At 36.1% G+C, this 13,398-nt stretch overlaps 1 protein-coding gene and 1 long non-coding RNA gene across 4 annotated transcripts; one reads left to right on the top strand and one right to left on the bottom strand.

Moving 5' to 3' along the window:
• Positions 1–3,901: 3,901 nt before the first annotated feature.
• On the bottom strand, positions 3,902–11,968 carry LOC6043402 (nuclear transcription factor Y subunit gamma). Its single transcript, XM_038248933.1, has 3 exons — positions 11,830–11,968; positions 4,392–5,199; positions 3,902–4,332 (listed from the first exon to the last, which is right to left on the bottom strand). The coding sequence occupies exons 2-3, from the start codon at positions 5,190–5,192 to the stop codon at positions 4,063–4,065; spliced, it is 1,071 nt and encodes a 356-aa protein (XP_038104861.1). The 5' UTR covers positions 5,193–5,199; positions 11,830–11,968; the 3' UTR covers positions 3,902–4,062.
• On the top strand, positions 11,757–13,091 carry LOC119765313. 3 transcript variants are annotated; one of them, XR_005276637.1, is made up of 4 exons: positions 11,757–11,884; positions 11,947–12,374; positions 12,437–12,784; positions 12,887–13,091. It is a non-coding gene; the product is annotated as an uncharacterized LOC119765313 (long non-coding RNA). The 3 variants fall into 3 exon arrangements; XR_005276636.1 differs by having other exon boundaries at positions 12,842–13,091; XR_005276635.1 differs by having other exon boundaries at positions 12,437–13,091.
• Positions 13,092–13,398: the final 307 nt, after the last annotated feature.

Here is a 13,398-nt window from a genome sequence, read left to right as displayed (position 1 = left end):
TGCTTGTTTGTATTATGTTTTGATGAAAAAATCAAAGAATTGTAATTTTCCATTTTGAATGCGACTGATAACTACAAACGCTTTAATAATTTTGTATTGGATATAATAATATTTAAAATTCCCGCCAAATCTCAAAATGCATAATTTTGAAATTTAAAGGACAGATTTAGTTTTTGGTCGAAATGGAGTAGAAAAAAGTTGTCTTCAAAGATGTCGGCCATCGTGTCACCAACTATTTATTGCTAGTACCCACCAGTACTCTATATTACGAGTCCCCTGCGCTGTCCGATTGATCCACACTCGCGGGTCCAAAATGAAGTAAATCAGTGAAATTAAACTTGACAATAATCATACAAATATCTATGTTTTTACTAAAAATACAATAATAATCTGAAATTTTGAAATCAAACCAAACAACAAATTCAAAAATAAAAAACAAACATTCCAGAAATTTCAAATAACATTTTTTTAAACAATAAAGAAAGTTTCAACAAAATCTGAAATTTGGAAATTCAAAATTAAAAAATGCAGAATTGAATAATAATTATAATATTAAAGTTTTTTTTATAAATTCAATAGCTGAAAAATGATAAAATTCGAAACGAATGTACAAGTCTGAATTCAAAAAGTTTGAAAATATAGAAATGCGTAAATAAAAATTTCCGAAAACCTCGAAATTAAAACTCAATTTCTTCCCAAATTTAAAAATTAAAAGTTTGGAAATAGAAAAATAGAATTTAAGAATTTAAGCATTTAAGAATTTAAAAATTCAAGAAAAAAATCATTTGTACCAGCCTTGTTTTATAATTTCCAAATTTACTAATTTCCTGATTTCCTAGTTTCCGAATATCCTAATTTCCTAATTTACATATTTCCAAATTTCTTAACTTCCTAACTTCCTAAACTCCTAATTTCCTAGTTTCCTAATTTCCTAATTTCCTAATTTCCTAGTTTCATAATTTCCTAACTTCTTAATTTCCAAATTTCCTAGTTTCCTGATATCCTAATTTCCCAATTTCCTAACATCCACACTTCCTAATATCCTAATTTCCTTATTTAATTTCCTAACTTCCTAATTTCCTAGTTTCCTAATTTAAAAATTTCCTGATTTCCAAATTTCCTAACTTCCTAACTTCCTAATTTCTTCATTTCCAAATTTCCTAACTTCCTAACATCCTAATTTCCTTTCATATTAATTTCCTAATTTCCTGATTTCTTAATTTCCTAATTTCCTAATTTCTTAATTTCCTTGTTTCCTTATATCATAATTTCATCATTTTCTTATTTTCTATATTTTACTAATTTGCTAATATCATAATTTCCAAATTTCCTAATTCCCTGGTTTTTTTTTTTATTTCCATTTAATTTTAGTTTTTTTTTCAAAAGAAATTTTCAATTATTGATTTCTTAATTTTGTTCATAATTGTTGTCAAAAGTTTTGAATAAACATTTTGAATCTATTTAATTCCGATTTAATTTTAACTTTTGAATATTTTTAATCTTTTTATTTTTTCCTCGAAAGAACCTCAAGCGCGCACACCGTCAATCGCGCTCATACCGAACTGTCAACTTTTCTTGGGGAGGGTCACGAAAAGAACACGCAACATTTCTTGACCGCGTTCCTTCCGATCAGCATACCGTACTTAAAGTAGCTACCTTGTGAGCCAAAAAAAAAAATCTGTACCAAAATGATCTAAAAACACATCAAAATATAGCACGAATATAAATTTGATCGTTTAAAAAGCATAACTCGGAGTATATTGTCAGTGATTTTTCTTGAGCAATATCCTTAGAAATCGAGAAAAAGTCTACAAATTTCCCTACGTTATTTTTCGAGTCAATTCGCAAATTGTCTGGAGCACCTCTTTCACGAAGCTAAATACCAGACCTTTGAATAATAGAATGTTTAAATGTGGACCATGCGGTGCGAAATCAGCCGATTTCATGAAATTTGCTTTTTTTATGTGGTTGACATTTTGGGGATTTTTTATAATGAAGACATTTTGCATTGTTAATTTGTCCAAACAAGTCTCCTTACAATTTTGATAGCAGTACATGCAAAGCCGGAATGTAAACTTTCGAAAATATTCAAAGTCCGGGAAAGGATTTTTCTGATGGATTTGGTGTCTTTGGCAAAAACATAATCAAAGAAGAAAAAAAGCAATAAGTTATTTTTACTCATATCTCTTATTCACTTTATCTCACAAAAACAAAAAAAAAAATCTGTATTTTCTTTTAAATATTTATTTTTCATTTTTCAGAAGACCATGAAACGCAACTTTTGAGCCACAGAGAAGCATACAAAAAATTCAAAGACATTGAAAATTTATTATTTTGTGGGTGGCGCCACATGAGCAAAAAAAAAACCCAAATAAAACCGTAAGTTAGCATACAATTTCTTAATGTTTGACCTAAGTGAGTATGGGTATTGACGGCAAAAAGACTTTTAGGTTTTTAAAATATTCATTTTAAATTGATTCAATATAAACTATTCCAGGTGCTCTTTGGCACGTTTTGAAGTTCTTTGATAGATCTGTTGAACTCAAAGTAACAAACAATTAGATTTCATCAAATTCACGAAATTAAGCAAATGAAAAGTGTTTAATGTTTTTTTAAATCTCTGAATTCAAATGGCTCACATTTGACATGAGTTCATCTCACTGCTAAAAGATTTATCCACATCGTTCTACCTCTATCATACAAACCCTAGTACAAAACGATAAAAACTGCCTCCCAAGAACTCTGGGTCTATCCTTCCAAGGTGCAAAAAAACGCCCCGAAGTATGTAACGTATTGACCTGATCGTGACTCGTTATAAAACCTTGTCTATGGGTTGCATCTCTAGCACCGACTTCAGATGCCGAGAAAGAAGGTCAAAAAGATCTCTGAAAATAATCTTTTAGGCGGACCAATAAATTTGGTTTTGCTTTCTCGACCTATTTCACCAAGCATTTCTTGAGGCCTGCTATGTCCAAGTCATCACTTTTCCTCACCAACAATGTTCGTTCCTGACTATCCGGAACCTAAAAAAAATACGTGACTGCAGTCTTCTAGCATGCCTTTTCACGGTCCCGTGACAGCGGCCTCCAGCCACACCAGTGCTAACTTTTGCTGGATAGAACAGATCGAGCTGGTTGATTCCAATATCCGATGCGTTGTTTTTTTTTCGTTTGCTCGTTTCAATTCTCAGCAAAACCGCAAACGAATCGATCGAGTTTTGGTCAACCAAAGTGTATCCATTTATCGTCTGCTCGTCTCCCGGTATGCGGTGCACTGAGACCTTCCGGTTCCACTTAATGCTTCAATTTCTTTGCGAGTTTTTGGTAGCCGATCATTTTGGCATTTTGGTACGAAGCATTTCGTTAGTGGCTCTACGCCACTGAAGAGCATAAACATTTCGTTTGATCAACCTGGAAAACGTCCAGTCAAATATATCTTTCACTTCTGTTTCGTGTTGCTCTTTCCTCACGTTCGTGAAAAAAACGAAACATTTTTTTGCAAGTTGTGCGATCTCCTTCTTTTTACTCTCTACGCTTTTTTGGTGAAATGTCAGACGCGTACACGTTTAACATAATTAAATTAAAGTGACGAAATTTTTTCCTTGTTTTTTTCGATTTGGGAAAACAACTATTTTTATTCCGTCATGACGTTTTGGTCTTCGTTTTTACAACCATCCTCGATCGCAGAGGAGTGACGCCTACTTGGATGCAAATCAGGTGAGCACTTGGTTTGACAATATAAATATTGTTGTTTTAGATCCAAGAAATTTAAATTAAAATTCGATAAAATGTGAACGATCTATTGAATCTTGAGTAATTGGATGAATTTAAATTTCAGTTGATGACATAATGTAGAGTTGTTTTACATCATCTTGCTGTGATATTTATAATAAACGAAATTCTTTAAACTCAGTACATATATTTTTACTCATTGCAGATGCTTTAACTTAAAGCAAAAAAGTGATTAAAATTTTCTCTCATAGAAAATAAAATAAAAACATTTAAAAAGTATTTATTATTTACACCCTTTTCAAAATGCTGACCTTCCCCCACCACCTCATCATCACTCATGCTGCTGCTGCTGGTGCTGAATTTGCTGCTGAATGTGCTGAATCTGTTGCTGCTGCTGCTGCTGCTGGGGTTGATGCTGAATGAGGTGGCCCGAGTTGAGGAACAACCCACCGCCGGGTGCCGCCTGGATTATCGTCGGTCCCGTTTGCAACGTTTGCGGCGCATGGATGATGATGGGTTGCGGTGCGGCGGCGGCCTGGCCCGGCTGGTTCAGCTGCATCTGCGTCCGGATAAAGTTGAGCTGGGTTTGGTTCAGCGGGATCTGGAAGAGAGAAAAATGAGGGCGGAGATTCTTCCCGGAAGCATCAAGGTCAATCCTACCGGAATGTGGGTCACTTCGCCGGTGGGCGTCAGAACCTGCTGCATCAGCTGAATCGGTTGATTCTGGGTCGCCAGCTGGACCTGGTTCTGCATCGTGGCGGCGGCAGCCGGATTCGTGAGGATGATGTTCGGCCCCGGAGTGGCTATCGTTGCAATCTGCGGTCCCGTCATCTGTTGAACGGTTTGGAACTGCGGTTGTTGAGGCTGCTGCTGCTGCACGGGCGTCGCAGACGCCGTCGTCGTCTGCAGCTGGACCACATTCCCGCTTGTTCCGGCCACCGTCCCACTCCCGCTACTGCTGCTGCTACTCCCCCCACTCCCACTGTCCTGCTGCAGCGCCATCTGATGCTGCTGCGCAAGCTGGAAGTAGTACTTGGTGTCGTCCGCTGTGGTCCGCGCGCCAAAGTCCCGCCGCGCCGGCTTGATCTCCTCCCGCGGTACGATGTCGATCAGAAAGTCAAACATGTCGTACTTGGCGATGGCCATTGCGATGTCGCTGCGCTGCAGCGTCCGCCGCTTGTTGTCCTCGGTGTGGAGCCACGCCCGCAGCGTCAGCTCTTGGATGAAGATTTCGGCGGCCTTGGCAAACAGGAGCGGGGCCTCGGCGGAAATCATCTTCACGTCCTCGTCCAGCTTCATGATCTTTTTGATGCGGGCCAGCGGAAGCAGCTGGTTGCCCGGTTCGATGTGCTTGACGCGGTGGATCTCGGCGGCCACCTCCGGCCAGAACTCTTCCACGTTGCGCTGCGCCTCGGTTAGCTTCTCGGACGCGGGGGACGTCGCGGAGGCGGGATCGGTCATGGTGGGACTGTTAAAAAGATACATAAAAAATTATCAAAACTATTGACAAAATTCAGTGTCGTAAATAGTGAGCACCACTACGCTCTTTCAGTTCTGTTCAGACCGTTCAAGAAGATGGTCGTGTCGTGAGTGTCGTGATCGGGGACTTTCTTTTATAATAAAAACACAGATATTTTGCAATTAATAAACAACACGTCTTATTCCACACAAATTAACCACAACACTGATTTGATAATCTTCATTCTCTCTTTCGCAGGCCGTGCGCATCTCGCTGTTTTCTCGCTCGTTGTTCTCTCTCGCAGCTCGCTAGCACGCTCTCGCCCTCAATCCGCAATCTGTCAAATTCAATTCCTATAACTTTGCTGAAGGGTGCAAAACGATCCGAGGTGATCCTGATTTTTAAAACTAAAAAGTATTTTCTTATATACTTCCTATATTCCCTTTGCATACTTTCAAGTATATGAGCCGATTTCTTTGCATAGCACTGCTAATAACTCATCAGAATCAACTCGGATTGTCTTGCACCCTTCGACAAAGTTGTAGGGAATTGATTTTCCTACACGAAACTCACACTTGGGCAATTTTAGGCGAGACCTGCGCCACCTGCGGCCCAAATCTTGAAACGATGTTTGCTTCCATACATTTTTGTTTTTTGTATTTTTGCAATAATTTGTTTTCAAAATATCTAAGCATTGAATCAAACAAAAAAAAAGCATTTCAGTTGATTAGACTTCTCTTTTTATAAAAAAATTTGAAGTTTTTAGAAAAAAATATTGTTTTGCCCCTGATTTTTGGGCCAATTTCGAGGGGCATAAACTTTGAAAAGAAGTTGCAACGGCCTGATTGTTTTCTTACTTTTAACATCAAGTTCTGCAACCCCATTTTAATCAAATTTTAATCGATTCAAATTTAAATTCATTTATTAATTTAAATTTGAAACGATTTTATGAATATTTCATCGCCGCCATTTTGGGTGCCATTTTTTTACGTTTTGATACAAATGTTGTGAAAATGTATATAAAAACATATAAAATAAAGAACATATTTTAATTTAACTCAATTCAATTGACTGTTCATTTTTTTTGAAAAATTGGAAACAAAGGGTATCACAAAGTGTAAAATAATTGCATGATATCAATGATTTTTTTTAAATAATATTTTGTCTTAAAGATGGCGGCCTATTTTATTGAAAATACAAAAAAAAAAATTAATTCATTGAACAATTTAATTTTAGCCATTTATTTTTATTTTTTTGCCGCCTGCATATTACGGGAGAAAGCGGAGGGGAACAAAAACTAAAAAAATGTCTTGGCCATATCATCAATCCATTTTTTGGCAAGTTAAATTTATTTAAAACAAACTTTATTCACAAAAGAAAACTTTAAACAAACTTTGAACAAAAGAAGCAGAAAGGCAAATCAAATACTATTTTTAAAATAAACTTAGGCTGGTACAAATATTTTTAAAGTTTTTGTCACCCCCTTAAAATTGGCCCAAAAATCAGGGGGCAAAAAAATATTTTACAATAAACTTCAAAATTTCAATGAAAATTCAAGTGCAACCAGCTGAAATCAAATTAAAATACATTCTCCTGCGTTTAAAATCATTTTTAGCATGTTTGGGTTTATTAAAAATCTTAGGATTTTTGAAAATTTTCGATGCAAAATCTTTTTTTTCGATACAATTTTTGTTTTTGTCAGATCTTAGATTTTTTGAAAACTAATGATTGCAAAACAACTGAACTAGTGTAAAATGCATTTTAAAACACTTTTTTCATTTAAATGTGAAGATTATGGCTTGTTATTTAAATTTTTATATTTTTTTATTTTTTGCCCCCCCCCCCCTCCTCGACCTCGGCCAGGGCCGAGGGACAAAAACTTTTTTAAATATTTGCATCGGCCTTAAAAATGAATAAAGCACTGTTTGTAACATTTCGCAATACACATGCAGATCTTTGATTTAAGAGTTTTTAGTATTAATTTCTGTTTTTTAACTTTAATTTAACAGAATATTCGTTTGGCAATTTACAGAGTCAAAAACCCCCTGAAAAAAAAAATTAAAAAATATTCGCTTTGAGCTTATGAATATTTTCTAGCAAAGCAAAACAAAACAGAAATGTAACTACGAAAAAGTAAATGCTTACACGTAACAACCCGTAAAATGCAATAAAACAAAATAATTAAATGGCTTTTAAGCGTATGCAGTTTGATGGAACGTCCGTTCAGCGAAAGAACACTTGGATAACATTTGGTAACTTTAGTTTTTCTGTTTTTTTTTTTATCCGTGGAAACAAAATTTTGAATAATAAATAACGTTTCCAACGCAAAATTATAGATACATTGCAATCAATTATTGCAATGATTTTTAAGGGGTTCCATCGATAAATTAAAAAGAAAAATGTGAGTTGGTAACGTAGAGTGAAATTTTCGCAGCTGCGATGGTAAACTTCATATTTTTTTTCTTTTGGCTTTTCGATACATGTAAATCTGTAGAATTAGCATATCATTTTTAAAGATCCTATAAGCTATGGAATTCCTTATGTTTATAGGACCTTTTAAAATAATACATTAGACATTACGGGTTGAGCTCAAAATGGAATATTTAAAAGTATTTTGTATTATGTATTTTGATTTTCATAATTACCGTAAACCGGCTGACTTTAGTAGGTTTGAGATTATGCCGCATAATGAAGCATAAAAATGGAATACAGTCCAAACTCGATTATTCGAAGCCTCGATTATCCGATGTTTCGATTATCCGAAGGTTTGTATGGGACTTCGGATAATCGGATCACGGACAAAAAATTGTTTTTTCGATTTTTTTTTCAAAAAAATTACAAAAGTTCATGCATTGTTGGTTTCCTTGGAAAAATTTTTAACTAAGAGAAGATAAAATCTAGAGTTTTTTTAAGGACCAATAAGCTATTGTCTATTGTCTATTGAGTAGGCCGCAGGTAATCGGCTCCCCTCCCACTAACATTTACACACAAGATCCTCTGTAATTATTAAGTCAAATGTAATTACAAAAGCCTACTCGATCCTAACCAGGTCCCAGTACCGAAAAGGACCTAATAAAAATAATTTTATGAAAAAAAGCTATTGTCTTTCATATGTTTAAATGACCTTTTCAAAAACCAACTCCAGAAATTAGTTTGAAAATGTTGTTTTATGTGTTTTTGAAACACAGTTCGAAAAACTCTCCAAAATGTATAGGCATTTCACATGTGAAAACTTTTTATTCGTGCTTCGAATTCAGTTTGAAATGCAATATGAACCAATAATTTTATAAACAAAACTAGTTTTAGAGAAATTTAGGTAAAATTCTGAATTTTCAATAATTTAATAATGGTATGTTTTTTGTAAAAAAAAGCATATAAACTTAGTTAACTAAATAAAAACATTGAAATATCATCTCCAAAACTATACAAGCAACCTAAGTGATGATACATTAGACGTAAAAATAACATTTGAACACTTTTAATCTGATTTAAGCAAGAAAAACTATGACTATCAAAGTAACTTCGAAAATCAAAATAAACAACTACAGTCGACTCTCTGGTTATCAATATCCAAGGGACCGTCGAGGAAGAGAATCAGTAGTTTACAGAACGATGCAAAATGAAGACTCGATTGAAAATATGGGGCTATGGGAGAAAATCATGGCAACGTCCATCAAACAAAAACAAACTAATGTCAAACACCCTTCAAAGCTTCGTTTCACAAAGAAAAATGTCTATGCAAGCCATGAGATAGTGACAATATTGACAACCGGAAGAGTTTTTAAAGCAAACAGAATCCAAGGGACCGTCGAGGAAGAGATCATTCAAGCAAGGGAAAATATCGAAGAATGAAGATTATTGAAGTATGCAGATTGAAGGGACTGAAGAATTCATCGATAGATGGAGAATTAAATTGATATCGAGAAGATCGACAGCCAGAGAGTCGACTGTAATTTTTTAAACACTATTAAAATAACTTTTTAGTGCGTGAACCTCTTATGGCCTACCCCAGTGCATGTGAAAAAAAAAATCTTGAGCAAATATTACCAGATGGAAAATATTCCAAAAATACATTACAATCTTATCAATGTCACCCCAGTTTACGGTACCTGTTCAAAATTTTAATTCGTTGGCATTTGGTAAAAATCTCATAAATCAAAGCGAAAAAGCGAAATTTTAAATAAAACTACGCCGTACAAACCGAATGCATCTTAACAGTCATAGGGTATTTTAACCATTAGTGGACCCCCTAGTAGAGCCGAAGCACATTTTTCACAAATTTTCAATATTTTAAGCACTTTTTCATAACTTTTTGTACAAAACAATTAAATCTGAAGTCTTTTGAACAATTTTGACTATTTGTTTCATCAGTTACTTGTTTTTGAGCAGAAAAATAGTCATTTGAAAAAAAATTTTTTTGTCTGTTATGGACCCCCTTTTCCTATAGCGGACCCGAGGCCATAATCCGATTGTGTACCCGGGTCCACTATAGGCAAACTGTTATTTTTATACCAAATTTAACCGATATTTGATGTTTTGATGCATGGTGTAGGTCTAATGATAGATATACTGAATAAAAGATGGATTTTGCTCACTTTTCATCATAAACAAATATGTTTTGTTAACAAATTTGGCTTCAAACAACAACAAAACCAAACAGACATTTAAACACATTTATTTCCGAAAAAGATCAGAGATAACGTTTCAAAAACCACTGCAAACATAAAAATAATAAAAAAAAGTAATCTTGATGCAAATTTTTCCATATTAATTACATAAATGGTTGACCGAAACTTAACATTTGATTTGTTTACAGTTGCTGATAAAACCACGCATGTTTATTTAAAAAAATGTTTTTTTTTTATTGATTTGTTATTGTCAAATATCATTTCAAACTGCAATTATGATGCTTCAGTTAAGTACAATTAACTATAGTTTTGATTAATTATAAATTCTTACGGCTTCAGCTTTTTTGGTACTTTTAACATGAAAACAGCTAGATTTATACTCATAATACTCATATATTGGACCCCCCTAATTTTTGCTCGAAAATGGCAGTTCTTCGCTATATTTTAGTAAAGATCCTTTAACATACATTATTTTGACTTGCTGAAGTTAAATAATCAGTCAAAAAATGATTGGATGGTTAATTCAATCATAAAATATAAATGCAGTTTTGTTGTAAAAATGCTAGTGGCCATGGCTGATTTCAGATGTCGAACTCAAAACACTTATTTTGGTAAAAAGGACAATTCAATGTCAGTCAACATTGTTTTATATGATGCTGAACATACCAAATAAAGATTTGTAGACAACAACACGCTTGAAATTGTGATTTTATTGAATTTTTCATCAAAAACCCTTCACTACTAGGGGTCTACTAATGGATAACGTACCCTACCACAAACTTCATCTAATTTGGTGTTCCAGTCCTGAGGTATTTAGCCACTCGTTTATGATTTTTAAGAAATACTTGCAATAGCCTTAACCTTCATTTTGATGTTTTGAGCCACCTCTTCGACCGCGACGATGGCCGAGGGAACACATTTTTAAATGATTGCATAATTATAGTTTAAGCTATAATTTAACCTAGTACTATTACTAGTTCCACAATTGCTACCACGCCAACAGAGTGCAGTCCACTACTATCGAAGTCTCGCTTCGATAGTCTGCTCCAATCAGCATCGCCAACCAATGACGCATCAACACTCGGCCGGTTGGTCCACTAATTGAGAAGCGGGCCCGCAAATACGAAAATGAGGGAAAAAAGTGCTGCTTCATCCACCTAGTAGAGTTTTGTAGCTTTCCTCACAATTGGGTCCTAAAATGAAGATTAGATTGCTGATATTATTGTTTACAGCGATAAAGCTTATTTTTCTGAGTACAATGACCCTTTGTACGACCACAAAGAGTTTAAAATGGATTTTTAAATCAATTTTGAAAAATTAACCTCGCGGTCCTTCTTGACAGAAAAGCTCCTACTTGACAGCGCGTTCCAAGGGGACCATAGTTGATCCATAGAAAAAATGTTGTACTGTCAAAAAAAAATTTTGCATTAAAATGAAAAAAAGTGATCAGAAATGGTTTTTAATCGTGTTTTTTTACCGTTGTACATAAAAATTTACATAGGGCTTTAGTACCCAATTATATGACTTTTAATTTATAACATTTTTGGTTTTTTTCTAGAAAGTCTTATAGAATTTTCACGTTTGTTCCAAATTTTTTGAAATCCGCAATATTTAATTAATTTTCCGAGCAACTGCCAAGTCTTTCCTCAGTTCGAAACACAACCCGCAACGCACATCGATCTCCACCAACTGCTGCCCGGTTGGCAACAACCAGCAACAACAACAACTACAACGTTCTGCACCAATCGTAGTAGCCCGCGCCCCGAGTGCCGCTCAAAGTGCGTCTCGCCCCCCTCCCTCGACCACAGGCCCAGGCCGGTCGTGCCGAGCCAGGGCCAACTTTGGTGAGTGACAGCCGGGTTTCAGTACGATTGAAATACTGCCTGAGTACGGGCCTGGTGGCAGATTTTCGGAAAAAAGCACAAAATTCCCCAAACCAGCCCTCCGATTGGCTGCCAGCACTTTGACGAATGGCCAATTGGCAATAACAATAACAAAAGTGAGAGCTCACCTGCAGGATCCGGTTGTTGTTTGATGAGGCCTACTGCGATTTCAACGCAAACTTTGTTAAATTCCGATTCAAGCACAATTCTCACTCTTCCACTAACTTTTCCTTCTTTTTCAGCAGCAGCTACTTGGATGACGCGTCACCACTAAGAAATTTTCCACTAAAACAACACACAATCACCGGAATCAACCGCGCGCGGACGAAGGCGCTTGCCAAAAGTTGGCGCGGAAGCAGGGTTGGTGGCCAATAGGCGGCTCGGTCTCGCCGTGGCCTCTGATTGACCAGAAATATGCCCAATAGAAACGCCAGCGACCACTTGATTGGCTGGCTTGGCGTAGAAGTGAGCGTGTGCGTGTGAGTGTGTGTTTGGTTTCTTCTTTCAGCTCCGTTTGACAGGTAACTCACGCGCGTTGAGTGGCGCACGCGGAGTGGGAGCGAGGTGTTTACCTAGTCGAGTTAAGAAAATTGCCAATAAATCTCTTCAAACAGTTCGAAGTTTGAAAAACTTCAGTAAAAAGTTTACAAAAAAAATGGTTGAAGTGTGTAAAGTATGAAAGATGTGTTGTTCTCAGTCAATTTGATTAATTTATTTTTATCTTGCTTATTTCAGAAACACCCTTTTTCGACAATCTTGCCTTGAGTTACCAACGCTTGGAAGGATCATGGTTTATTCCTTTGAAAACGGGTCGGCGCCGAATGGAACTCAATCAGTTATTCGACAGCAACTCGAACAAGTATGAACCTGTTGATAAGTTGTCAAAACCAAAGGATTTTGTAAAAATCTCTTCAGCTGGACGACTAAATGATTTTAAGATTTTCAACTTTCAAACGCAGTCATAAAGAAAAAAACAAACGCTTACACAGCAAACTTAGGTTAGCTTCAAGCATTACCCAAGCGTTTGTGCTCCTACCGAGTAAAAGCTCATTCATGGATGAAAGCTTGCAGCAGCTAAGCTTGGTAAGCATTTTGCCTGGTTTGTGCATTGGCTTGTTATTCAGTTTGAAACGTTTGAAGATTAATGTGTGACCCTGTTCTATCGTTGTCTGGATTCCAACTCAGGAAACGGCCAATACGGGCAATCGCTGCAGACTCCGATTTGAACTTAAATACCGGCAGCGATCAAGAAAACTCCATCTTCGAGGCCGACAACGGAAAAGTATTTTGTGTTGTAAATATATCTCAGATTGTGATGATAGTGACTGTGATGATTGTGATTGTGATCTTAGATTGTGTTGTTCTAACACATAAAATTCCATCGAAATTTTAGTTTGATTTGTCTCAACATGAATTAGCTTTTAAGGCACGAAGTCCGTGACAGAGGTAATGATCAAAATTTGTTATCAACATTTACTCCTGCCATTTCAAAATTGAGAAAACTCTCCACGACTCTCCAATCACAGCAAGCCTTGAAACACGAGAGAGAGAGAGAGAGAGAGAGAGAGAGAGAGAGAGATCATCACCGAATCAAAACAACATCCAGCATCCAATAAGAAAACGGCCCAAATTCACCACACTCCAGCCTCACTCTCTCCCTCTCGCATTCGAATCTCTCACATCTCACCGCACACACT

Source organism: Culex quinquefasciatus, chromosome 1 (genome assembly GCF_015732765.1).
Source record: "Culex quinquefasciatus strain JHB chromosome 1, VPISU_Cqui_1.0_pri_paternal, whole genome shotgun sequence".
NCBI classification, from domain to species: Eukaryota; Metazoa; Arthropoda; class Insecta; order Diptera; family Culicidae; genus Culex; species Culex quinquefasciatus.
Note: the sequence above shows the minus strand (reverse complement) of the source record. Positions and strands in the feature narration are given on the sequence as shown.